Source organism: Podarcis raffonei, chromosome 7, assembly GCF_027172205.1.
Source record: "Podarcis raffonei isolate rPodRaf1 chromosome 7, rPodRaf1.pri, whole genome shotgun sequence".
Taxonomy (NCBI): domain Eukaryota; kingdom Metazoa; phylum Chordata; class Lepidosauria; order Squamata; family Lacertidae; genus Podarcis; species Podarcis raffonei.
The window spans coordinates 22261247-22288684 of record NC_070608.1 but is presented as its reverse complement, the minus strand read 5'-3'; the positions used below and the strand labels follow the sequence as shown (position 1 = coordinate 22288684).

General features: G+C 38.1%; 1 protein-coding gene across 8 annotated transcripts in view; it reads left to right on the top strand.

Moving 5' to 3' along the window:
* RIMS2 (regulating synaptic membrane exocytosis 2) overlaps nucleotides 1-27438 on the top strand; it is a 345902-nt gene that overhangs the window by 165346 nt on the left and 153118 nt on the right. For 4 of the 8 annotated variants that reach the window (XM_053395469.1, XM_053395474.1, XM_053395470.1 and 1 more), the window contains 7 exons: nucleotides 4667-4731; nucleotides 6378-6497; nucleotides 8034-8133; nucleotides 9243-9366; nucleotides 12075-12121; nucleotides 13397-13509; nucleotides 25039-25169. In XM_053395469.1, the coding sequence (XP_053251444.1) occupies nucleotides 4667-4731; nucleotides 6378-6497; nucleotides 8034-8133; nucleotides 9243-9366; nucleotides 12075-12121; nucleotides 13397-13509; nucleotides 25039-25169 (700 nt within the window). Of the gene's footprint in view, nucleotides 1-4666; nucleotides 4732-4845; nucleotides 5055-6377; nucleotides 6498-8033; nucleotides 8134-9242; nucleotides 9367-12074; nucleotides 12122-13396; nucleotides 13510-22484; nucleotides 22533-25038; nucleotides 25170-27438 lie in introns of all 8 variants that reach the window. The other 4 variants (XM_053395466.1, XM_053395467.1, XM_053395473.1 and 1 more) reach the window with 2 other exon arrangements.

Here is a 27438-nt window from a genome sequence, read left to right as displayed (position 1 = left end):
TTATCACTCCCATTTTGGGAGTTTGGATGGGGATAAGGAAAGGATAAATGGGACCTTCCCAACTGCTATCCATGTTAGTTGCTTGACTTCGGCTTCTCCTACCTGAAGAGGGAATTTTGCTGTCTGCTAATTTGTAAATCCTTTAAATGATGGGCAGATTGAAAGCATAATGCATCCCCTTGCTGACAACAGAAAAAAGATAGAATTCCTTTTCTTTTTCTTAAGTAAATGTTTCAGAAGCAGAGAAACCACAATGTCTTTGATAATGATAAAGTTAGCTACATGAATTAATTTTCAACTGTAGTAAATAATTCAGTTACCTTTATGTGAGTGGACTAATATTTTGTATAACTGCTGTAATTCTTATGCTGTCCATACCAGCATAATTCTTATGCTGTCCATACTCATGGAAAAAGGTTAGTAAATTAGAAAGTCTATCTTATGAAATAAACAAGATCCAGCCATATTAGACTGGTTTGCACACAATTCAGTGTGTGGCTACCAGCAGCAAGGCCTTCTTTGTGGTTGCACTAGCATTATGGAACTCTGTGTCTACAGTGATTAGACAGGTGCCTACTATTCTGTGCTTTAGATGTCTGTTGAAATCCATTGCTTTTACCCAGCTGAACTGTTTATAACCATGGCTTCAGATTGTGGTTTGTTGACAGTAAACAAACCATAATTAAGTTACTAGACAGGATTCAGATGAACAAAGCATAATTTAATAAGCCATGGTTTAGAGTTGTGTGCGAACCAGACTATTAACTCATCCGTGTCAATGACACTGGTATTATTTTTCAGTAACTATTATTCAGGCTTCCTGCAGGATAATTAAATATATATATACCTTTAGGAAATTTGTAAATATTTGGGATTTACAACTAGTTTTATAGAAAGTATTAGGTTTTCTTTTTTCAATTTTATTTAATCAATGGACTTCACATGGTAAACCAAATTGTGGCTTTCTGGGACCATATGAACGTGCAAGTTCCTGAAGAGGAACTCACTGCTGCTTTGTTTGTTCCTGGTCTTTTTTGATGGTCCACCACCCTGAGTTAAGCTAAGGTTTGGTTTAACATGTTGTCCAAACCCATATTTGTGGTTGAGCTCTTTTCTCACTAACCATGAGCTGTATCCACAAACAAACATTTGTTTTTTTCTTTCTACTGACCATTTCTTTCTTCATTGCCTTCCTCTCAACTCATTCCAATTTGTCTATGTCCTTGTTAAGGTGCAACAACTGAAAATGTATACAATATTTCAGATGAAGTTTTGACTAGTGCTGAATAAAGTGTAACTATTACAGTACTTGGAAAATATGGGTCTATTTAATGCAGTCTAAAATCACATTAGCCTGCTTTTGCAGCTGTATCACTTTGCTGACTCATGTTCAGCTTGTAAATCAACTACAGTCCTGAGATCTGTGTACTTCTGCCTAGTCAGGTATTCCCCATTCAACCAATTATTTGTGTTCAGTAATCTTCAGATGATTGTCTTCTGTACTAGCTAAAAATAAGTTTCGGAATTAAACTGGACAGGACACTAAATCCATCATTTGCAAGGGTGTGTGTGTAAGGTGTGGGGGCTCCGATTTTTGTTAGGTCTGCAGAGCATGGTTTTTAGTGACTGTTCTCTGAGGGGCAATTTTTGTCAGGATTGTGGAAGTGGAGGAAAGTAATAAGGTCCTTTCCTCATGTGATAGGATCCTGATTAAAATGGGGGCTCTCAGGCTTTCTATTAGTGGAAAAAGAAAATGTAGCTGCAAGTGATGCATTTAGTGTCACACCTAGTTTAGTCCTATGTGTACAAATACAGGATTTTATTCACGATACTTATGTCTTCTTGAAGCAGGTTTCCTTAATAATAATTTTGTTATTTATATTTATACCCTGCCTGTCTGGCTAGGTTTCAAGTTGTATTTCCCCTTTTAGTAAAACTTCACCCTTATTGACTTGTATCTTTGAAGCCAAATTATTCTTCATTTTTCTTTGTTGCATATTTGAACTGCCAATTTTAAGGTCCTTGCTCTGAATCATCTGCGTGTGAATTCTGCACAACTTTCAGTCCACATAACCACAATCCTGTGCACAATTAAGAATTGAAGAGTTGTCGTCAGTGTCTTCAAGCTTTCCTTGTAGCATTAAAGTTAGAGCAGAAAATTGTTTAGGGGTGAGGATAGAGCTTACGGGGAAGTGAAAATCTCTCCTTTCTTGCCTCTGACTACCATCACAGGATTTTTAGAACTGAATTAAATTCAGAAGGTTTAATGTCCCAGAAATCACACTTTAGTGTAGCATTCTGTATTTCTGAGAAGTGTAGGGCATGGTGGTGAAGTGTTTAGTACTTTCCTACATACTAAAAGCAAACTTATTCCCCAAGTGTGAATCCTTATGCAGCTGAAAGGGCACCGCCCATGGAGAAGAGGAAGGTATCAGCAGGTTTGAGAGAGCCAGGAAGTTGATAGAAGTGAAAATATATTTAGGGGTAGGGATCCAAAAGAGCCCAATGCAATGGAGATGCAGTGTTGGCTAAGTGATGGGGTGGGTGGGAATGGTGGGTGGTGGAAAGGAGTATTACACAGACTGGAATTGCAAACAGGAGCACTGCTTACTACATTTTATTACAGGTCTCAAATGTACCTGAACAGCTAAATCTCCTAGAATGCAGGGTTGTAGCCCTGTTGAACACTGCAGAAAATATGTTGGATCTTTTGCAGAGGGAAGTGACCTTTGACACATACAAGAACATTTGATGTTTTTGTTGTCAAAGTGCTAGGTCTAAAAATGTCTTCTGCTCCTTCCTATTTCCCCCCTCTTTGTTCCAGCTCCCTCCACATGTTTATCCCCATCCCTTACTTAGAGCTTGTTGCATCCATACAAAGAGGTGAAGGAGAAGAGGAACGAAACATGAAAGAATGCATAGAATTATGTCACTGTCTTAATAAAATAATATTTACATAGTTTTTTTAAATATTGTTTTAGATTAAAAACAGTTTTATAATTTTTATAATTTAGCATATCAATGCTGATGTTCAGTTTAACAAAATTTAATTCCAGGATTATTTTGTACTCTTTCTTAACAGTCTATCATTTTTTGGCAGGTATGTCAACATTTTGAAAACATTTTGGCAGCATAGTGGGATGTAGCATAGCATTACATTATTTAGATGTATTGTTATAGTTAAGGGGTTTAGATATCTGCACTTTTTAAAAATCCCTAAATTCCGCTACTGCTAAACTAAAATGTGGCTTCTGGAAAGATTCATTGCATATTTTATGGCCTATTTTTTGTTGCATCACCTGAAAGATGTTTTTAACCAAAATCTGAACTATATGTCTTCTGAACTGAAGCAGGTAATTTTGCTTACATGGGGTGGGGTGTACAGTAGAATAAGACTTGTACAAAGTAAAGAGAGTCCCATGCATGAGCCCGCTTGCCCTACCACCATGGCACTATTATTATAATTTAAATAAATTAAATTTGCAAAAGCTGTCTACTTATTTTCAGGTTTGCTTTGGCAACCATGAAAGCTATAAACTTGCCGTTTATTGTAATGTAACTGTTGATAAGCTACTGTGAATCTGTCAGATGTTAGAAGCCATATTTTATACAGCACATTCTCAACCAAGCAGATTTCTAAACCCCTCATTGTAGTTGTTTATATTTAGTATTATATTATTGCTCTTAGGGGGAAAAAGTTTGAACATGACTTTTTAAAAGTTTCTTCTAAGCCTATTTTCTAGTTCAGTGTTAACAAAGTTGATATACATCTCAGCTGAAGGGCAGACTAATACTAATCTATCCACACTGCTTCTGGGGGTTCGGGTTCGGTGGGGATATTCCTCTGCTGGCTCTGTAGGTGATGGGACTTGGCCACAGCAAAGACCCCTGATTCACCTGCTGAAATTGTGGCAGAACATTTTGAGGAAAGCGTAGGGCTGGACCTTATCTGGGAAAGGAATCCTGATATTCTGTGCCAGCCTGGTGCTGGTGCAACAAAATAGGTAAAGAAACTGCCCCACACCTTCTAGTGGGGCTGCGTATATGGCAGAAAACCCAGTGTTCTGCCCTAATACAGCTGCATTGCTGTATTGGTTTGTCACTAATATAAATAAAATAAATAAGCATTGTGCTAACCAATTGTGTCATGAACCTATATTGGCAGCAGCCTCTTTCATTCTACTGTCTACATCCCAGCGATTTCAGTGGAGCTTATTTCCAATTTAATGATCTAAGAGCACAGCCAAATAGCCTCATCCTAAGCACATACACCTAGGCGTAAGCCCTTTTGAAATAAATGGAAAACTTACAATGTTCTATGATATCAGCCCTTAGTCGTCATCCTCCCCCCGCCCCCCGTTCATAATGGTTCTAATATTCTCATACACGTTTGTGATATTTGGAATGTAAAGTGATGTTAGAAATACCAAATCTTTCACGTTGACATGCCATGTATCTAGATAATGTGCAAGCACACTCTCACTCACTGTCTTCCACACTTTATAAGCTTCATTCTTTTGGAATTTCTGCTTTTTTCTAGAAAATACGGTAGTGAGCCAAAACTTCTAAAGGCAGGATGATACACAAATGCAAAGTCTATTATATCTGTCTGTCCTTTCTTTCACTTTTCCGTTACTGCACTATCTTGTCTGTCTGATCCTCACAGGAGACATGGATTACAACTGGGACCATACGTCTTGGCATAGCAGTGAGGCATCCCCAATGTCTTTGGTGAGACATGTGGAGCCTTACCATTCAGTTTCCTTTACCATTTCATGTTTCCTTTGTTTTATTTACATCTCTGCATGTTTTCTTTTTTGTATCCTTTTTATCCCACACCTGTAGGGGACAGTCAAAGGGGAAAAAGAAAAACTAGTGAGCAGGCAGTTTTGTCGGACTCTAACACCTTATCTGAAAGACAAAAGAAAATGGTGTATTTTGGTGGCCACTCTTTGGAAGAGGACTTGGAATGGTCTGAGCCTCAGATTAAAGACTCTGGGGTAGACACCTGTAGTAGCACAACTCTAAATGAGGAGCATAGCCATAGTGAAAAGGTACTGGCTTTGTGGTGCCTGCATTTTAATCTGCTCATTTGGTCTTTGTTTGCTCTCTGTCACTCATTAAACCAGATCAGTAATAATAAGGCAGGTCTAATCTAACATTTCTTCAGGTGCAGAAAAGAAAAACAAAACCACAAACACTGGATTGCTCTCTTGTTTCTACATCTTGAAGCATAAGGAGAAAACATTATTCAGGCACTAAAAATAAACATCACTTTTATGGTCACACAATAGTATTTGGTGATCATCACCTTAAACCAGAAAAGTGATTTTTTAAAATGAGACCTCCTCTGGATTGGCATGTTTGATTACTGCTAAATGCCCCTGGGGCTGAAATTAAATTAATAGTTTAATTCCCAGGTTGGAAAAAATGGGTGGGGACAAAATTACATAAGTTTACACAGAAAAGTTGTTTTTCTTTTTTCCCTTTCAATGTCATGTTTGTTCATTTGTTTTGTTGCCATGTCATTTTTGTGCATCATGGAGTAGTATTTGTCCTTGCCATCTGCTTTGTGTTTTTGGTTGTTGTTTTCACTTTTTATTTGAGGCTTTTTAGTGTTATTAAATTTAATGAGGGATAATTTTTGTGCATGCTGATTTCTGCATGTGTGAGGGCATGAAACTGATGCACAGCTGTGAAAAATTGCTATGATTACACAAACCAAAGGTGCTAAAATATATATTTTTAAGTTACCATACAATATAAAGCAAAGAATGTGTGGTAAATGAAGTATTTAATAATGAAATTACTGTGCATTTCTTAAACTTAAATTGATACTAGACTGTGAACTTAGGTACCTGCAATTGGAAGCAAGTTTTGCTAAAATTATGATGGGAATTATTTCAGGTAAGGATGCCTTATATATATAAAAAAAGAAATGTAATGAAACACTTTTGGACTATCTCAGTTGAATTAAATTTTAATTCAATCTCTTTAATTAAGATTTAATCCATAATCCATACTGTATCTTAAATATAATATTTTGAATAGATACAAAAGGAATGTGACATCTAGAACAGTAATAACATAATGATTAATCCATAATGTTCTGTCTTAATTGATAAATTGCTTTAGAGTAGAGCTTTGGTGTAGACACATTTGGAATTAAATCATGTAAAATGTTTAAGGAGTAACTGGATGACCTAATAGGTTGATATCAGTTCCAATTCTTTACATATAAATACAAAGCCAGTAGTGGTGTAATCATAGCCATTTCACAATGCTTAAATCTGGCAAATGGGAATGAAGATGATACTGAGACATTTTCAGAGACTGAATTCTATTCATCTCCCTCTCTGTTAACTATATTACTATAGCATCCTGTAACCTGGCAACCATCCAAAGATGGAGATCGTTTAATTGGTCGGATTTTGTTAAACAAGCGACTAAAAGATGGAAGTGTGCCTAGAGATTCTGGAGCAATGCTTGGATTGAAGGTTGGTAACTGAGCTTTTAAATATATTTATCAGTTGAATCCTAGTGGTTAAAGGTATACTTCTGATGCAAGAAACCTACATTTTACAGACATGTTACCTTTTCATACATTACTAAAATCTTGGGCAACATCCATTTCAATGCAATTGGGTTGCATGACTATGGTATCTGGTATTATTAACAATAGTTCAGTCAATAGCTTGCTGTGTGCGATATGCAAAGCAATTTGAGGGCAAAATCACTTGGATCTATATCAAACTTGATGCCAGAATTTGTGCAGATCTATTGGAGGTCCATATCTTATTATAGCTTGTGGGGTCAGATTCAGTTGTTGCTGCTTGAGAACATGGACAGAACACTTGCAGCAATAAGGCTAACTATGTGCCCTCTTGATCCCTACTCATCATGGCTGGCAAAATCAAGTAGGAGGGGATAGATATAACACCTTACTCTTTTCATGGACAGGCGGAGACCCCCCTCCCACCCCCAGGCAACTCCCTAGTGGAATAATGACTCATGACAACGTGTTACGGGATTAAAATTGGCCACAACTTTATTAAAGATTCAGATGTAGGGAGACCTTGGCTTAGGCATTGGGCGTTTATCCCTCCCAGTCCCCAGCCGGGGATCTGGAGAACATCAGGGTTATCCAAAATGTGTGGGGATTGGGCTGACTCTGGAAAACGTATGTTTAAGCAGAGAGACCACCCCCCATTTTGCTGCAATGCAGGGGAGACCACTGACACCCTATTGGCGTATGGCCAATGACTCCCCTCAAAACAACCCCTTTAACAAGGAACCCTGGCATCGCTGCCGCAGGTGGGGCATAGGCCACTGCTTCACGCCCCCCCCCCCCATTTAGAGAAGATAGACTAAAGGATTCCGCCCAAGGCCTGAAACCGCCACCCAAGACCGCAAAATCGCAGTCTCTCTGCCAAGACTACTTACACCTGAAAAGGCCCTTCATAGTCTGACAGCCATTCCAAAAGGCCATGCCTAACGTCGCCCAACCATTGCTTGTTACCCATAGTTGTGAGGTACACTCCGTTGGGCCTAAAGAGTTCCTTCCTACTCTTTAAGGCAGTTATGCCCACTGTCTTTCCAGAGTCAGGGTGCAGCCTTTCCTGGGTTATCAAGAGTGTAGGAGCCAGTCAGCTGTGGACAGGCGCCTGGAGGAAATAGGTCTGGTTTCAGGCTCAGTTTTAGCACCAAAACAGCCTTTTCATTAGGATTAGGAGAAAGAAGGTGGGCTGTAACCTGTTGGTTCTCCTTGATCTTTAGTGACATTCTATACAATTGACCATAGTGTGCTTTTAGAAGAACTTAGAGGGTTGTGAGTTGGGGCACTTGGAGTTATTTCTTGAAATTCTTAGCAGTGAATATATTTGATTGTTTTAATATGTTTTCAGATTTTTAAATGCTTTTAATTTTTTATAAAAGTGTTTTGCTTTGCAGGGCTCATTTGAGAGGAAGAATGGGATAGAAATTGAGTGAATGAATAATTGCTGTGCCCCCCCCCCAACCTTTCTTCCAAACAGGTTGTAGGAGGAAAAATGACTGAATCAGGCCGGCTATGTGCATTTATTACCAAAGTAAAAAAAGGAAGTTTAGCTGATACAGTGGGACACCTCAGGCCAGGTATGAGAGGAACATTCAGCTGAATTATGTAACTGGGCAGTGTCAATAATGATTGTTTTTTGGTGCATTGTGTGATTTAAATGCAGTGATTTACTTCTGTGTTGTTGAGAACACTGTTAATCTCTTCATCTAGTCTAATTCTTATATTTTATTTGAGGGTTAAAAATTGTGGTTGTATTTTAAACATTTTTTAAAAAAAATCAAACCTTATATTCCTTTGGAAGAGCTGAGATTATCCATTCTTTGAGTTATTCTGCTTCTGTGGCATAGCTTACTTACATTTTTTATTATGTTAATTTATACCAATTTCTGTGCTGTTGCTTTCTTTCCCCCAGGGATGTCATATTATTTATTTATTTAATTTCATAAAATTTACATACTCCTTGATTGTTTAAAAAAAACCCTCATAGTGGTTTACAAAAGATAAAGCAATAAAATCAAGAAAACATTACAACTCTACTTTAACAACCCTTTTTATTACCAAAGTTAAAATACTAAAACAGATTGAAGGTACCTCATATATAGACCATGTAAGTCATATGCCAAGGTCCCGCTCTTTTGTTAGGGGGACCCAATTACAGTTTTTCCTTTGTTTGAAGATATACATACTGTTTCTAGTTCTCAACCTAAAGTGCAGCTTGCTTAAACTATGCTCCCAACTTGATGGTCTCACCCACAGGTACAGGATTGTTACATGTCTGTTTAACATGCAGATGGCTTATTATCTCAGTGTGTTCATTTTTGAAAAATCTAGAAATGGATGCCTTCAAATTCAGTTGGGTTATTCTGTAGAATATAAGAGAAGGTGAACAATACGAAGGGAACCAATGGAGCAGCTGTTCTATTTTGAGGCTATTCTGTTAATTTACATCAGTAGGAAAACTGTGTTTCTTCACAGACATTTTCCTGTAGAATAATATATTCTCTTAGAAGGAATTCATATTTGGGTTGAATTATATTTCTGTGTTATTAGTTAATGTTAGGGCTGATACATAACTTTAAAAAACCTTTTCTAGATTAAAAAAGAGTCAAACGTGAGCAATTCAGCAAGAACACCACCTACAGGCAAGTTTTCCTTCTGAAACAAACTCTTATGGCTACCATTGCAGGTGATGAAGTGTTAGAATGGAATGGAAGGCTTTTACAAGGAGCCACCTTTGAAGAAGTGTACAACATCATTCTAGAATCCAAACCAGAGCCACAAGTGGAACTTGTAGTTTCAAGGCCAATTGGGTAAGTACAGGTTCCCTTCATGAATTGTTTAGAATATACACAGGCATGACAAAATTAGGCTCCAAACTGAATTTCACAGCTTTGTTTCTGTACATATGAATGTTCCGTAATGAATCAGCTTCTTTAATCTCAGCTTGCCTCCTCCTTCTTGCTTTGGTACCTTTCTTGATTACTGCAGTCTGTCCTATGGGGGGCTTTTCTTGAAATGCTTGGAAATATCAACTAGTTCAAAAGTTATCTGCCAGATTTATTTAACCAGAATTTATCATATCTTGCCAATATTGAAAGATCTGCATTAGTTTTCAATTTATTTCTGGGCAGACTTTAAAGTGCTGCTTTTGACTGAGATTGAAGCCCTTCGTGTTCCACACGAACATGACTTCTGATTAACAAAACCTTCTAAGGCCATATTTCTCCATCTTTGGAGGCTATGCAGATGGTTTTTGGAGAGAGGGCCTCTGTGATGGTTCATAGTTTTGGAATTTGGTATCCAGAGAAGTCTGGTCTGATGACATGACTGTATCATAATCATTCCGGTACCATGCTAAGTCTGTCCCGTCTACCCAAACTTTTAATGAACACCGATGGCTTTTAATCTCCATGTGACTCTGTCGGTATTTATTCTGAATGGCGGTTCTAGTTTTGTATTATTAGTTTTAGAGTATCTAATTGTTTGATTTTTTTTAGTCGCTCTGAGGATATTTTAATAGTATAAAAATGAGCTATACATTTTAAACAAATAAATAAAATCAATTTCTCATCCCACTAGTTATTCCCACAAGAGTTTAAACTCACAGATGAGTTTAATGATTTTCCTAAGAATAAGCTCTTGGAATTCAAACCCAAATTCCCCCTTTTGGTTTAAGTATATAAAGCAAATAGTCCCTCGTTTGATTCATTTGTAAGCCTAAAGTTATAGATTAGAGCTTGTGTTGCTTGCTGAGACTGCCCACCAGCAGCCACTTCCTGCCACCACACCAGCCCATTGCCAACCACCTCCCTTTCTATTATACCTTGCTCCAAAACTCTCTTCTCCATCTCCTCACAGCTCCCCCAATCCCCAGTCCTTCTACCATTGGTAGGGCAAGGGGGATAAAGGGAACAAAGCCTTTCTTCCCCTCACCCAATCCACCCTGCAGCTACCACCACACGCAAAATCCAGGCTTCTTTCTGGTAGGGGCGCAGTGACAACAGGGAAGGACAAAAGTCTTTATCCTCTTCATTCCCATTCCCACAACAGTGGTAGCAACAACAACAATTACAATAGTGGGAGTGTAGGAAGGTTGGCCTAAACTGCATGCATGTCAGGGAAGAGTTAGAGTTACAAGTTTCCAGTTTCTCAGAGGGAGAAAGCCTTCCCCAAGGGGGGGGGAGGAGAGCAGTGAATCTAACAGAAGAGAGCAACAGACAGGAACAACAGGCAGGGACAGGATGTTCACAGGAAAGGCAAGGGTTAAGTTCTAGCTCAGATTCGGAGGAGGGGAGATACAAGCCAGCTCTAGTGAGGAGGTTAGAAAAAAGAGCGGGAAAGCGAAAGGAAGGGCGTGTTCGACATTTTGAGAGTGGCTGGTCACGGAGAAGCAGAGCTCAGAAGGTATCTGAAATAAGTGACTCTGAGGAATAGTAGTTAAAGAGAAGAACCATTTATAAGTTTCTTAATACGCAATAAAAAGTTATAAAAGAACAAGAAGCGTTTGTGTGGTGTTCTGAAGAGGACAACGACCAGTCCTGACAGAGCGTGCCTGCCTGCCTGCTCCACCTGCCTGCTCGCTTGTGCCATCTGCCTGGGCCACCATCCTGCCTTCTTCCCCTTCCCCTGGTCTGGTGGCAATGGCAACAACAGGGAGCATTCTGAAAGCCCCAAGCAGACTGAAACCATGGTTTGATATCCTGCTTTGTTCACCAGAGGGGATTGGAAAGTTGTAGGCAAGAATCTTTTACAAGCTTGTTCTCTTAATGAAACCATAGTTTCTTGTTGTTACATCTAAACCAGACCATTCGAATTGCAGAGCTAGGGAGTCACATTCAAAAGCTAAATAACTCTAGATGTAATTCTTTATGGAACTAAATCAATCAATAAAATCTAAGCATAGTTGAGTCTTATTGAAATGAATAGAATTTGTGCACATTGTGTGTGTGTGTGTGTCATTCCATATGGCTGTAGAGAGAGCTGAAAAGGTGAGAGGTAGTTTGGTTTACCGGAACAAAAAATGCTCCTCACTTCTGATCTGATTTGGATGCCATTGTTAGAAAATATCCAACTTAGATGGTTTGCTTGGATCACTTTCAGTGCGTTTTGTTGACATGTTGCCCATTATCGGATATTAGTAGACATTTGTGGGATCTGCTACATATATATGAAGTGGGAGTGTATACTTCATCAGTTGTACACTATTCTTGTCACTGTAATTCATTTTGACTGTTTTGAATTTTGAATTATTGTAATTTACCATGGAGTCTGCTTGTGAAGGGTAGACAATAAATAAATAGATTTCCAAGATACTCTTGTTAGTTTTTATCTCTATCATACTTTACAACTGCATCTTTACATCAATGGAAATATTTATATATTTATAGAAAAAACAACAGTATATTTTCTGTGATTTTGCAGTGTAATATTCTGTCTTCAAGTTCCATATTGTTATGTGCTAAGTAACCCTATAAGACATAGATAAAGTATAAACATGATTTGTTTTTCATAATTGCAGAGATATTCCCAGAATACCTGACAGTACACATGCACAGTTGGAGTCCAGTAAGTTTCATTTTTCTGGATTGAGCGCAAGCTGGAAATTGAAAAGATGTTTGTGTTCCTTCTAAATTTTGCCTCTTTGTCTGTATCTGTATAGGTATCGCTCTTCTATGTGGCTTATCTATGTTTTCTATCATTCTTCAATAATAAACTATCAGAAGTCAGGAAATCTAATGCTATGGTTGGCATTCTTTTATAAATTCACTCTTCTCTTTATTAAAAAGGGAAGAACAACCTAGTGGGTAAAAATAGGATTGACGTCAATCCTGACTTCAATTTCCTGCTTTTTTGTTAATGCTGTGTGCTGCAGCCTTATTAAATAAAATGCATTTCATTATGTTCAATATTTAAAATCAGTATTTTTATATTTTAGAGAAAATACTACACCATACAAATATTTTAGAGTGATTGAATATTTGGCCTTTATGGATCTTATTAATGTTTTGGTATATGCCAGGTATCAAGAATAGAGCATGCCAACAGCAACGTTGGAGTGACAGCTCAAAACATTAAGTTTTGGCAGATTCATCTGCACAGCTGTGTAAGATTGAGATGCTGTTTTCTTCTTCACTTTAGTGTTGGTTGGGGGAATGATCCCATATAGGGCAGATTCTTCCACACCATTTGGATTGAATTCCTTCCCACTCCAGCCCCGGAAGATATAGCCCACAATGCTCGTTTCGTTTCCCTGACCATCTGGAGGCATGATTGGCCTTCCACTTGTACAACATTGGATACAACCCATTAATTTATTGTTGTATGTAAAAACCATAATGATTTGAAGACCCCTATAGCATCTTCTTACTGTAGAAATAAAGCTTGTAACCCAAAATATTTTTTCCAAGATGCAAAATGTTATTTCCTTGACTTACTCTAAAAATAATATAACAAGCAAACAATTTATTTGAGGAGACTTTATCCCGCCAAACCCAAATATTCAAAAACAAGTTCTTGTTTTGCAGCATTTTTAATATAGGTGATAGCAATTGAGCTGCAGTCCTCAAGATACAGAGCATTTGACTTCGATCCAGTCCCAATGATTCAAGCATATGTTTAAGTTTCCATTAATATAATGGATCTTTAAGTGCTTAGCTGTGGCAAAATTATACCCATTGTTTTGCTCATCATGTTCATATTTAGAGATTAAATCAAGTTTTAAGATTACCTGTTATCTTTTCAACACACTGTGTATTCGTGTATTTTTGTTCAAATGATCCTTCTCTTAATGTTTATATAATCAGAATATGTTTAATAAAGTAAAATAAATTATACTTTCAGGTTCTAGTTCGTTTGAATCTCAAAAAATGGACCGGCCTTCTATTTCAGTCACTTCTCCCATGAGTCCAGGCATGTTGAGGGATGTTCCACAGTTCTTATCTGGACAACTTTCAGTATGTAAACATTTGTTCAGTTTGTTCTTATTTACTTTGTTGCTTGTAATAAAGTAATGTTAATGGAAAATGCCAGGTAACTATATACTGAAGTTGTTACTATCCTTAATTCTTTTATTCAGCTATTTCTCAACATGAATTACAGGCAACCCCTATTTACGCGGGGGTTATGTTCCAAGTCATCGTGTGCATTGGTGGAGCATGCATAAGGCCACCCCGCCCTGTTTTGTTCCTGGCCCTGTTCCACCCTCTTCTGATGCTGAACATGGTGCACAGTTGTGCGTGCATCGAATATATGCAAAATTGGAGTTGCCTGTAATTACAATCTCCTCCTGTATTCAGGATATTTATATCTAATATTTTCAGTTTGTAGAATTATATTTTTCATTTCCATATGTAAATCATGACTGTGCACAGTTGGCTACAGCTATTCATAACATATTCTATAAAACATATTCAAGGAAAATGTAGAGTCCCATGTAAGGGACTGAAAAATTCAATAATTTGAAAGAACTGAAGCACAAGCTTCCACAACCCTTTCCTGAGCTAGTCTGAGAATCTATCCACTAGTTCTTGATCATATTCATTCTGCTAATTATCACTGTGGCATAAGATTTCACACAGAGAACAAAGCATTTTGGCGACTGTGAACCTATTCTTTTTCATTGGAAGCACGACATTGGAAGTGTGTGACATTTGAAATCTACACCAGTGCTTCCAGTAAAACAATTCATAATATTAATGAATGATATTAGTTTGAAAAGTGTGAGCATGATGATCAGCAGTTTCGGAAGAGCTGATGTTTAAGTGGTAGTAGGTAGAGAATGAATACAGAATGTATTTATGTCAAGAGAATACACAAAATACAGGGAAATTCGAAGGCAATTTCTTTGGCAGCAGGATGTGCAGTCCACCGGGAACTTGTTCTGACAAATAACATTGGGATATGCTGAAGAATGGGAAACTTCGGCAGGGACTGAGATTTTCTTGTTCAATAATAATAATAGTAATAATATCCCATGTGTTTTCCCACATTGCTTATATTGAAACCACTAGAGTTTTACTGTGACAGAACGAGAACAAGGACTCTGATTTCTCTTGGAACTAGCTTGTAGTAGCATAGCTTACTTTTCCCTTTGGTCTGACATGATGGATTGTAGTCCTCAATAGACATAGGAATCAGATTGTAAAAACTTGAACAATACCTAATTCTCTGGAGGGAGAAGCTGCACTTACTCACCCTACATTAGGAAACAGTAGACTATTGTTCATGTCCATTTTTATCCCCTGGGATAGACAAATCTGCACATGTTTGTTTCTCTTGGTTTCTCATTTTTCAGTCTTAAATTCAAGTCTCTCTGCAGCAATTTGGTATCATTGATTTTTTTAAATCCTCATGAAAATTTTGCAGCATCTTAGTGTGATTTTCTCCTGCACACACATTTTTATGCAGTTTTGGCTAATAAATAGATTTTTAAAGGAACTTCCCCCCAAATAATGCATTTTTGATTATTTTAACTAATGTATCTGTGATGGGATGGTGAGCTGCTTGTGCGTAAAATCCTAGTCCCTCAGAGTTTGGCTAAGTCCACAAACCTCTGTCTGTGACGGAGCTCCTTAAGCATGGCTCCATCAGTCACTCGTTGAATCGGACAGTGGGCGTTTACGGAACTTCTTCCAGCATAAAAGCTCCTTAACGGAAACGCGTCTTCTGGACTCTCGGCGTGACAGTTTCCGGCGAGGAGTGGGTGTCCCTACAGGAGGTCCTGAAACCTCCCCACTGTTCTCGCTTGAAGTGTCTCTGAGCCCTCCCTCCGACTCACTTTCCCTTGGAACTCCACTTCTCCCCCTGCTGGTCCCCTCCTCAGCTGAATGGTCTCTCTCACCCTCCGTGAGCCCCTTCACCTCCTGCGTCTCAGATGGCAGTTCCCTGACAGTATCCATGTTCTGCACACCTTTACCTAACATATGTGTTTTTGTACATGTTGGCTAGAGAAGTACAATACAAATTTTGGAAAAGTTCAGATTTTGAAGGATAGTTGTATTTCAGTTCCCAAAATGGGTGAGTTATGGGTATTTGAGTGTACACACTCATGTGTTTTTTCGCAAGGAAAATAATGGATGGAGGGTGTGTAGAAGTCATGCTGTTTTGCATAGTTTCTCTCACTAGTGATCCTCCTTCTCTTGCTTATCAGTGTTGGGTGCCTTGTCTTTTCAGTACTGTTTGCAAAAGTAGGGCTGAGGTTCCTTGTTGGCGTTTATCTCTAAATTATTTTGATATGTTTAGTACCTGTTAACTATAAGTGTGATTCATCTACAATATATGTTTTGTCTGGCTGCTGACTTCTTGTTAAAAGTGATCCCATTTTTGTACAATGTGTTCCATCACTAGGTTTCCCCTTCTGTGCTTATAATTTTCTAAACATGGAAAATTTAATATAACAGTAGTCCATGCTTCTTGATATGTGTACTGTGTTCCCTAGTTGGGGGGTGATCAGCTGGTGTGCCATGACTTGCTGCTGATTCACTTAAAATCCCATTTCCCCATTGTGACTTTGAGGACAGTGGGAGAGGAGGTAGGAAAGTCATCTGGGCCTTCACACTGACTTTAGTGTGAGTGTTTTGTATCACCTTTTCTGCAGGTATAACATCCTGTCATTGCTGGGGCTTGCTGGGGCTTGCACCAGACCTTCACCTGAGCATAATATCTGGACTAAATTTTGCTATTCCTCCATCATTCCCCCAATTCCACTGAGATTTTGCCCTGGTTCTGGCAATGTTCCTTCAGTGCAAGGCAGGGATGAGGAACCTTCCATTCACAGGCCTAACTAGGTGCAGGAGGAATCCTAATTTGGCCTGGGAGGTCATTCTCTCTCCCCCCCAGCCACACCCATCTACCCTGTTATGTCATCCTGTGTGACATCAGGTGGGAGTCAGGTAAAGGTGTGGACTGCACTTTGCCTGCACAGCATTTCTAAGCTGTTTCAGTAGCATTTTTGTCACGTGATGTGATTATGATGTCAGGTAATGGATGGGTGGATGGCCATGCACTCCTGGCAGACTTGGCCTGTGGGGCTTGTGGTGATACGATCTTGGCCTGCTGGGTTGAAAAAGTTCCCTACCCCTGTTACAGGGGTTCCACTAGCTGTAGTACCATCTGTCACTACAGCCAGTGTTAATTTGCTATGTTGTATCTATTGGGCTACCAGTGCAAGAGCATTTCATAGTGAAAGTATCCCACCCATTAGGCAGTGTAGTGATTTTCAGGTGTCCCTAACACCTTTTCTTCAAACAGCCATTAATTTGGTCACTAAAGACCAACTCGATGTGTGTTTTTAAGTTTCTCTTAGCATGTGTGTCCCACAAATTGTCTTTAATTCATTATAATCCACCTGACAGAATATGCTTTTGGAAAGATAAAAAGTGTATTTTCCAACCAGCTTTATTTAAACACTTCTAAGACCTAATGATTTCATCAGGAGAAATTGAAACAAATGCATAATACTCCCAATACTGAGTTTTGGCTGATCATGCCCTATGTTTTATAAAGACTAGCCCTTTCAAGAAGAAAGTTTAAAATCCAGGAGGATTTTTTTCTGCACTATCTATTTGAAATGAGCTGAAGTGGTATAAAATCATTAACTTGACTGAGTTTTATATGGAGTCTACAGCATTTCAGAGCAAGTCCAGATTCTGCATGGCATCGTCATGAAGCCAAATCAGAGTGAGTGCAGGAACAGAAGGTAGTGATTCCTACCCTCATTCTGATGTCTTATGACAGAAATATTGAATAAAACAACACCCAACAGAGCAAAATATAACTTCTGCTAGGATCCAGCAATGGAAAGAGTAACCTCTACTATTAGGACCATATGAACAGGCAACAGGGGTAGCAAAAAATGCATTGCAAGCACAGTTTTGTAAAACCTTTCATTCCTCCCAAGTCTCTGTTCTATACCAAAGAATATTCTAAAGTGCCTTTGGCGTGCCTCTAGCTTACACTGAATAAAACCTATTGGAATCAGCTTTTATTCTGGGGAAGTGGCCTTACTGATACTGTTGGTTTGTCTTCTGCAGTAGGTTTGGGTGCACCGCAGACTGAAATTAGTTGTGGCCTTGGTCTAGGATTTTTGCCCTGATGTTGATGTTGTCCACTCAGACTTTTTGATACCTTTTAACAGTGTTGATATTGAAATATCAACATCTTGATGTCGAGACCTGCTAAGTGGTTTTCATTAAATGATTAGTTCAAGTCGGCCCTAGCAGAAATGGGTGGTTGCTCATGTCTTCAGAGGAATTTGCCATATGAAGTACTGCAGGAGTCCATCTTGCTCATCCTACTGTTCAGCTGGGGAAATCTTGCATAATATTGAAGTGGAGTCAATATTTAGATGACTCACAACTCTGCTTTCTTTTTCATCTGACCCATATGCTGCAGTTGTATTCAGGAACCACAAATGAACTGTGCACTGTTCCCTTGAGTACAACTGAGTCACTGGATTCCCTCTTCCTTCCTTGTGGTTCAGGCAAAAACTTGCTGTAGGCCATCATTAAGAACCTTGCAAGGGAGATGTATAAACAAAGTTTTAAATAACTGTAACAGTTAAATTACCAACACGTTTGGAGCAATTCTGTTATGAAGGCTCAACCTGAAAACACAGATGGTGGATAGACAATCATTTAGCACCAAGTGGTTCTTTGACACATATGCTGTTCATCTATAATGACTGACATAAAAAGTGGTGAAAACAACTTTGTCACCCATTGGCAGCCATCAAAAATCTGAGGAATAAGGGGTGGGGGGTGGGGTTCATGTAGATAAGCTTAATAGAAACTAAAGCCAGAAACACAGGAATGATAGAAATACTCATATTTTGATTTCTTATTATCTGGGCTTGTATTATTGCTTTGCATACTCTTGGATATCTCATGATACTTGAAACTACAGTATTGGCAAAGGGCGCTTTTCACTAATTTAGTCTGATAAGGCAGCTTTCTGTAACCTTGGGGATTAAACTATTGTTCCACTTGGCACTGACTTTTAAAACTGTTCAGAAATTGTAGTGAACACAGTATGTGATGACTTCCTAACTGTGAAGTGCTTATCTGGAAGCACATTACTGTAGTCTCCTGGAAGAAATGTACACCTCTGGTTTTGTTTTTAAAAGCTGACATTGCTTCAGCTATATGCACACTTAATAGAGCAATTCTGCGCTCTGTTCTACTGTCATAACCTCCTAGAACTGAGCCAATTCTGTACTATTGTGTGAAATCCTGTCCATAATTGTGGAATTTCTTCCTGACATTTTTCAAAAGGCAAACTTTCAGTGACCAGGATTAATCTCGAGATGCTGGTGTTGTGGTGATGATTCTTGTGGTTTGAAGGGATTATATTTAGTTGATTAGATTCAAATACTTATTCTTACATATTTATTTATTTATTGGATGCATTGGCTCATTTTGAATCTTTGCAGAAGTGTGAGGAAAAACAATCAGTAAAGAAGAAAATATTCAGAATGATTTAAAATTATATAACTGCTCTGTAATGTCAGAAGAGGTACTAGCAATATACTGATCTCCAAGAAACGGACAGAAATGTATTGTTGGTTTGCTAGCATAAGCAATACTTATGAAAAATATTTGCCATATCATGAAGTCAAAAAGAATTCAGATGGGGCTCTGATTAGGACTAGAGCTAATCCTATTCAGGATACTTTTGTACAGTTTATTTACCAGCATATGCATTTTACAACAAAATGTAAAATCCATTTGGTCATGTATTTTATTATTTACTTCACAACATTTATGCACTCTTGACTGTAATGAAACTTTAAACCAGTTCAAAGCATGTTTGTTTCTCTGTTAGTACAACTAAATTACTTTGGGGTTTATCCATACACACAGGCTATGTAAATAGACTAACATTCCTCAAATATACTCAGTATAAGCTGATTCTTCTTTTTGATATTGATATAGCACATTTTGAAGGACAACTAATTAGCAAGTGTAGCAAAACAACCTTTATTAGCGAGATCTGCAATGTATCTTGAGTGTTGTGAACCGCCCTGTGATCTTCAGATAAAGTGCGGTATACAAATTTACATAGTAACCATCATCATCTGCATCCAAGAAGGAAGCTTAAATTGAAACAGTTTTTCTGGTCAGGCAGAGAGCAAAAGGAGATGAATTAGGAAGCATTTAATTGAGTTAGAAGTACAGTCCTGATATTATTTTGGGAATATGGATGCTTCCCATGGGGGTGTTATCTTGCAGATGGGTTGTTCAGATCCTTTTTACCTGTGTACATGATGAGCCCTTGAGGGTAAACACTCTGACTTCTGAACCATTATATTCATTGCTATTCTGACTACAGCGCGCCTCCCCAAAGCCTCCCCTGCACCCCCACCAAAGAACCAGGGAGATCCTCTCATGTCCAGCCCCTCACCCACACCTGGGAGTGCTTGTGGGGGCAGCAAGGGCATAGCCACAATACTGACAGGATCGAGCCCATTGTCAAGCCTACTCTGTAGCAGAGATAGCAGGAAAGTGGCCCCTGTTTGGGTCTTGTTGAGCAAATCGCTTTGAGGTGCCTGGTTGTTTCCAGTGTACCATCTAGTCTTTAAGTACAGATGAATGTCAGTTGCTGCGGCCCAAGGCTGTGGACAAGGAATGGTGCAGCCTCCACAAGTAGTGCCTCATTGTGGGAAGAGACATGCCCACCTGCCATGAAGGAGGCAGCAAGTCACGGGCTGCTCCGAAAGAAGCCCTTCCTTGGAGTGTAAGGACCAGAACCACTATGAGCTAGTTGATAGGTGCACATTGACTTGGAAATGTGTGGAATTCCCTCCTTGCAGACAGATTATGTGCACACTCTTCAGGGGCCCAGTGAATGAGCATAATTGCTGATTCTGCACATTAAGCATCCAGCTTATTCTATTCTATTCTATTCCCCATAATATATGCACTCTGTATTGCCTTTTACACTTTTATTGTAGGGCATTCTAGGGATTTTGGAAATTGAAGAGCAAAATAGAAATGCTATAAGTAAAATAAAACATTTCCCAGTTGTACTGACCCACAACATTTTACTGGGAGATGCTAGGGTCATTTTGCCTGTGAAACATGCAACCATTGACTCTCACTGCCCCCACTTGTGGTTAAGCAGCTAAATATTGGCTTGACTGCCTCCCAACGCTGTGGATGGGAAGTGGGGAAACAGCAGAGGGGTCCATTCTTTTGACATAACACATAGAGGTTCACATGCTCCTGATATCCTTTGGTCAACTGTAAACAAAATGGCCAGCTGTTGCTCAGGCAAGAAGCAAATGAAAGTAAGGATGTGGTGTTAGAGGTCACACACCAGAACATTGCCACACAGGTGACAAACTGCCCATTAAAAATGGGAAAGCTATACCAGCAATGACTGTGGGTGTGTAACAGGTTATTTTTAGTCATTAGATTTTGTATCAGATGGGTAAATCTGGATTTAACCAATAAAAAGTACAGACTGGCATTTCGATCACAATAATGTTGTGTGGATGGTGCAAAAAAGTGTGCATGAGTAGCACTGATTCTGCTGTAAACTCGCCTGGAAGCACCCTAACAATGCTTGCTTTTCTGTTTGTCCCCACAATGCTTACTCAACTTGTAAACTTTATTTTAAAAGAAAATTTAAATATTGTTATGCTCTCTCCTATGAAATGCAGCATATATTCTAAGAGTATATATTCACAGCTATATTTACCACTATTGTATGATTTTCTTTTCAACCATTTTGTGCCAGATATCTATATTTCCACTTTCCACTTTAGCATTGGTTTATTTTTAAGCTCAAGATGCATGGAAACCCTGGTTTTAAAATCCATGCAATCTGTGGTTGCTCAGTGCTAGAGAAAATGCATTCTGTATAATCTCAGGAGTAGTCTTATGTTACTTCTTCAGACACTGACGATCTTAACCTTAGCTGTGCTTTGCCCCTAATTATGATAAGCTTGGAGTAGTATAGCTTTATTTTAGAAATGCTAAGTGCTCACAACAAACACAGTTTCCCCCCCATTACCATTGACTGAAACCACAAAGAAAACGTTGATGAGAAATTATGAAATATATGGTCTTAGATCTGCTAATGAATTGCATCTATGTCTCTGATACATCATTTTATACTGGTTATTATGGGCGGATTCACCTAACGAGTGCTGTGCAAGAGCTTCTACTTGTGTAAGAGGGCTTCCCCTCATTCCGCCCTCCTGCGGCCCCTGAAATTGCCTTGGGGGGTTGAGAAAACCCCCAGAACAGAATCGGGGAGGAGGGGGAGTCATTATGTCTGGCAAGCAGATATGCTGGGGCAGGTGGAATGTTTGTAATTGTGGCATGTTAAATTCCACTCAGTGTTTCTTATAGTGCGATCCTGAGCATGTCTACTCAGAACTAAGTCCCATTGGTCCAATGGGAATTACTCCCAGATGAGTGTGTATAGGATTGTAACCTTAGTTTTTTATACCTTAAGTTAATGGTGGGGAACCTGTGATCCACCAGATGTTGCTGTATCCTTGACTGCTAGCTATACTGCCAGTGGCTGATGAGAGTCCAACAACATCTGGAGGGAACATAGGTTCCCACCACTGTCTTTAACTTATTATAACCGACATTGCACACAGAAAAATGTCTCCCTCTTCTAAATAAGGCAGCTTTTAACGCAAGCCACTCACTATGTGAAACAGGTTGTGTTATTTCTTATTCAGTTGAAAGTATGATTGGTGGAGGAACATACATAAATTTTAGTTTTTTAATAATGCAATTGCAGATTTAATTTATGCACTGCATATTTAACAGTTCTCATTAGATAAACATGTTTGTGGTGTAAAGCAGTGTTTTATTAAAGTTGTGTGTCCTTGTTTTACTTTTGGTCTTTTAGTTTCCAGCGTGTTGTCTTTTTGGTTTTGTTTTATTGCTTTTTCTTTAATTTTGCTTACCAGAGCCAAAGCCTTAGTAGAAGAACAGCGCCTTTTGTTCCTAGGGTTCAGGTAAAGGCTTCATCTGCCTGACAGAAACTAAAGTTGTGTTCCCCTCTCCTACGTTTTGTTTGACTTGGAAAATGCATAGTAGGGAAATGTCACAGTTTGATCCATTTTCCCATTTTAATTTTAATGTGTTGCTTCAAACCATATTAACAAATTTCATATTGTCTTGTGAGCAGCTTGAAACTGCATGGTGATTAGAATACTGTACTAAACTAAAATTTAAAGAGACAACTAGTTTTTAGTTTTACTTTTTATCTATATCTAATTAAACAAGCACAGATTTCAGCAATGATAATAACTGTGTGTTGCATAAATACATACCTTGAACTAGAATTAGTTGATCTTATGCTTTGGATGTTTGGCCTCATTGTATCAAGGTTGGTGTCTCTTTAAATCATGCATTTTCATTACAAAATTTCCTTTTTTGCATTTTCCAAATGACAGTAGTTCCCTGAGCAGAAGATGGGCAAATAAATTTGTACCTTGTCTAAGGAATGTGTACCTTGCTTGCATTTTGAAACATTAGTTGAAATATTAAAAACAATAATGATTACAAAACAATTTCCCATGACTACTAGGGATGACTATATTCTGATCTTATTTGGGTACAAGTTGTTTGCCTTTTTTCATTAGGAATCCCTTAAGGTACTGTAGATTAACCCAACTGTAGGTTGTAAAAATGTCATAATGCTTATCTTGCTTTGCTGCATGCTTACCATTTTATTTATATTTTTTGTACAGAGAACATTACCTGCTTTTGTTATAAAATATTTTTGTGGAAATGCTCATCATTTGTATAAATGCTGTATAAGCTTATTCTTTTCATGCTCTTTCACTGCTTAAGAAAATATAAAAATGGAAAGTTCAGAGTTACATGAATTATAGTTTTTGTTATTGTTTAGAAAGGAAGGCACTTATTATTTTAAAAGATAGCTACATGAAACAGGCCACAGAGAACTTAATGGGAGACAGAGAGTCAAGTCTACATGCAAATCCTAATGCGTTCTCAATTCTTTGGCTAGCATTAAGCCTCATAATGTTCTCAGAATTTATTATGTCACTAAAATGCAAAATTATTATTTCAGAATAAAAATCAGGGCATGTTTTTGCAAACATTTCCATAACAGAGTTTTTGTTAATTTGTGCTGGGTGGACAGTATGGGGGAATGCTAAGATGTATCTTAATTGAGATGTATTCTGACAACTGTTCCAGTTCAGCTCCTGCAAGCTCCTCCTCCCTAACTAAAATCCCGATCAAAGGAAAAGAATCTTCAAAAATAATGGGTGATATCTAGTGTTGCATGAGTAGATTTCCACTTGCTCAATGGCACTTCCCCTCCCTTTCCTCCGACTGCACCCCTCACCTAAAAAATCTGCTCCAGAGAATTGAGACAAACCCCAAAGCAGATTTTGTTAGCAAGGAGAGGAAGTCCCATTGTGTAATGAGAAGTCTTTTGCTCAATTGGGTGGAGATCATTAGATTTCTCCCTTCCATGTATTATCTAGCCAGTATTGACAATATTGTTCAAATCAGACTACATCTAAGCAGTATGGATATCCTATCTGCATTGAAATAGAAATCAAGAAACCAATACAGCATTTTCTTGATTTTCTACAAATGTAAACACTCTTAGTTGATTATAACTTCCTAAAATTATTGCTACATTTAAAGGTATATCTAAGTGAATTAGCATTGTTTTGAGTAAATACGAAATGGCATGGCCCTGACAAGGTGGCCAGTCTTTCTTTGCAAAGAGTGTGGGCCACAGCTCAGCACTATGGAGAAAGTTCCTGCTTCCATCAAAACGAAGCAAATGGCAAATGACATGTGAGAATAATAATCATAGATCACCAGATGATAGCCTCAGTCTTAAATACCTCCGTTCTGTCATCTCCCCATTCTATTGGTTAGTTTTTTTCAGGAATTGTAAGCTATTCCAAATCTAGGAGATGAATTTGTTTTATAAAGATTGAAATAAAAAAGGCTGAGTGAATGCCATATTACCTTTAAGTACAGTGCAGAGTTGAAGTAGTAAGTTGGTTGCCGTATACTTGCATGTAGAAGACTTCTGTAAACTGAATGTAAAATGCCTTAACAGGTCAATTACTGTAATGTGAACAGGTCTGTAGTGTACACAACCTTATTTCATGGTCTTTCTACATATACTAATCAAAATCTGAAGTAGTCTTTCATGAATTCATATCGCATATAAAAAGGTTAGGATATCTGTTGCTCCACACATGCACATCTACAGCATATACATAACAAAAGTAAACAATTTTGCATATTTTTACATATGTAATGTAGTGCTAAACAGATTATACATACAAAATAAATTTCACCACATTTATCATTTTGGGCCTTAAGGCTACAAATTAGAATGCCATGAAGTTACCTATACTGTAATAGTAAAACAGATACGGTGGAAGTCTAAAAGTTACATTTGCTTTTAAGGATAACTGTATTATGAAAGAAGTAGATTGACTAATTTATAATTTTTCTTTACAGATAAAACTGTGGTATGACAAGGTTGGTCACCAGTTGATAGTCACAATATTGGGTGCAAAGGATCTTCCTTCAAGGGAAGATGGGAGGCCGAGGAATCCCTATGTTAAGATTTACTTTCTTCCTGACAGAAGGTAGGATGAAAAAAAAGGCTTAATTACTTTAAATTAAATTTCTGTGAAAAATTAGTAATGTTTGGTAACTAGTATTGATCATAATATCTCAGTTACTGTATTTTTGTGAGAGAAGAAATCCCAGACAAGGAGCACACCTGATCAAATAACTGAGGAAGTTGTAAGGGTGAGCTTCTTTGCAGGGAAAAATAAATGATGGTCTTATTAATGATGGTCAATAAATTTTGAAACTTTTAAGCAGGAGAAGATAAATAATATCACACAGAATGATGTGCCTATTCAGATTACCATTGTTTATCTAAGTCATAATAACTATGCTTTTCTCAGACATTTGAGAAAGGAATGTTGACTGTGGTGGTAGCTTGCAGTAATCCTGGTTAACCCAATAAACAATCTTATATATTTCCATAACCCTTAATGAGAATTTGTGAGTGGATGTTGAGAGTTACAGAGATATTTTACAGGGTCTTTAGTGGCAGAAAAATATGATGATTCAGAACAACCCCATGCTGTCCTACAGGCTTTCTAGATTGGTAAAGGCTGCACATGCACACTGCCCTCCTAGTGCAGTTAGAAATGTGAGTGGCAGAATGAATGCAAGTGGCCTACTGCTTGTTTTTCTTCAGCAAGCACAAGACCATGTCTACTATCTGACCTTGAAGTCATCGAAGAAGTTTGAGCAGATGGCATGCTTGACGATCTTTGTTATGGGTCCAGAGCTGAAGCAGTGGGGAGAAAGTGGAGTCCCTTTGGCCTTGAACCCGCTGCAAGAGTCGGAACACCTTGGATTTGGCAGTGCTTTTTGCTAAAGCCCAAGAGAAACCTGATCAAGAGAAATAAATTGTGGCAGGAGGGGGAGAGATGCCAAATCTTAGTAATTCCTTATTTATATAACCATCGGTTGATCAACCTCTTTATTATGGTCAGTGATCAGTAAAAAAATAACTTTGTATAACTGCATTAACTGTAGTAGGGATTAATCTAACCACTGAAAGCCCTGTGTAAGAACTTCTGCTTGTTCAGTAGGGTTTTCCCCACCTGTCTTCTCCCCACATGCCCTGAAATTGTATCTGGAGAGAGTCAGAATGACCCCTTGAACAGCATGCGGTGTGGGAGGAGAGGGAGAATCATTCTAGTGGCTAAGCAGAGATATTTGTGCAAATGGAAAAAATGGAAGAGCACAGGGTCACTTAGATGTTTTCCTGCTTTGCTTTGCATGTGATTTCAGTTTTTTAGAACTATCCATATTTCTCGGAACATGCAATTTTCAACCAACTATGAATTCTTATAACTATCCAAATTAGGCATTTTAAACATGAGACAAAATTATGACATTTTGTTTTTGAATCTTGTGGTAATTTTGATACTAGTTTGCAATATGCTGTCAGTGTTCATATAACCCCCCTCCAAAATATATTTTAAAAGTGGGCCAGTTAAAAGGCACTGCTATAATATCTTTATCAGAAAGCATTTTTTCCAAGCAATTTACCATCTGTAGGTGTATCATATATGTATACTATGTATGTATAGAAGAAATGCAGTTTGTTTATTATTAATTATTAAGACAGTGCCAGAATGTACATACTTTGAAATTATAGTGCCGCGTGTTTCCTTTTTATAATTTTCACAGTTGTTGCTTTTCTTTTAAGGCAAATAGTGTAGATGTTTTCCTTTAATTACTCTGGGTGTTTCCTTTCAAGTTCAAAAGTAAAAGCAGCTTGTTCTATTGAATTTGTTTTCTTCTAACAGTGAAGCAGTCTCTCCCCTGCCTCCCCCACCCCCGGAAGAATAAGCTTAGTAGGCAAAAATAAATCTCTTTTATATGGAAAAATAACCTGCTAGAAATAAAGTGCAATTAAACAACTCAAGCATTTAATTAGGTGAGGCTGTGAAGTTCTGACTAAACAAATTATACAGGAGAAACTTGTCCAATATAACCTAGTTCAATTCTCCAAAGTAAACAAATCTTTAGTGTCTAAAATAAAGTCATTAAGGCTACATTAAAAAATCCACATATTCCAAAGGAGTTTAGTGATAATAAGAGAGCTACTCTGAAGTAAGTTGTTTGATTCTGTCATTGGGTAAGATCCAGAGAGCCAGTTCTTTTATCAACTTAGATTAAGTTGTGCCAGTGATAATAAACCTTGTCTTGAGCTGCTGTTTTAAAAATAAACTTAGCAGAAGTTTATACATAGGTGTATTAGCAATTTCAGTAGGGAAGAACCATGTTCATCTCTTACAATAATACTAAAAGAGTGTTCTGTGGCTC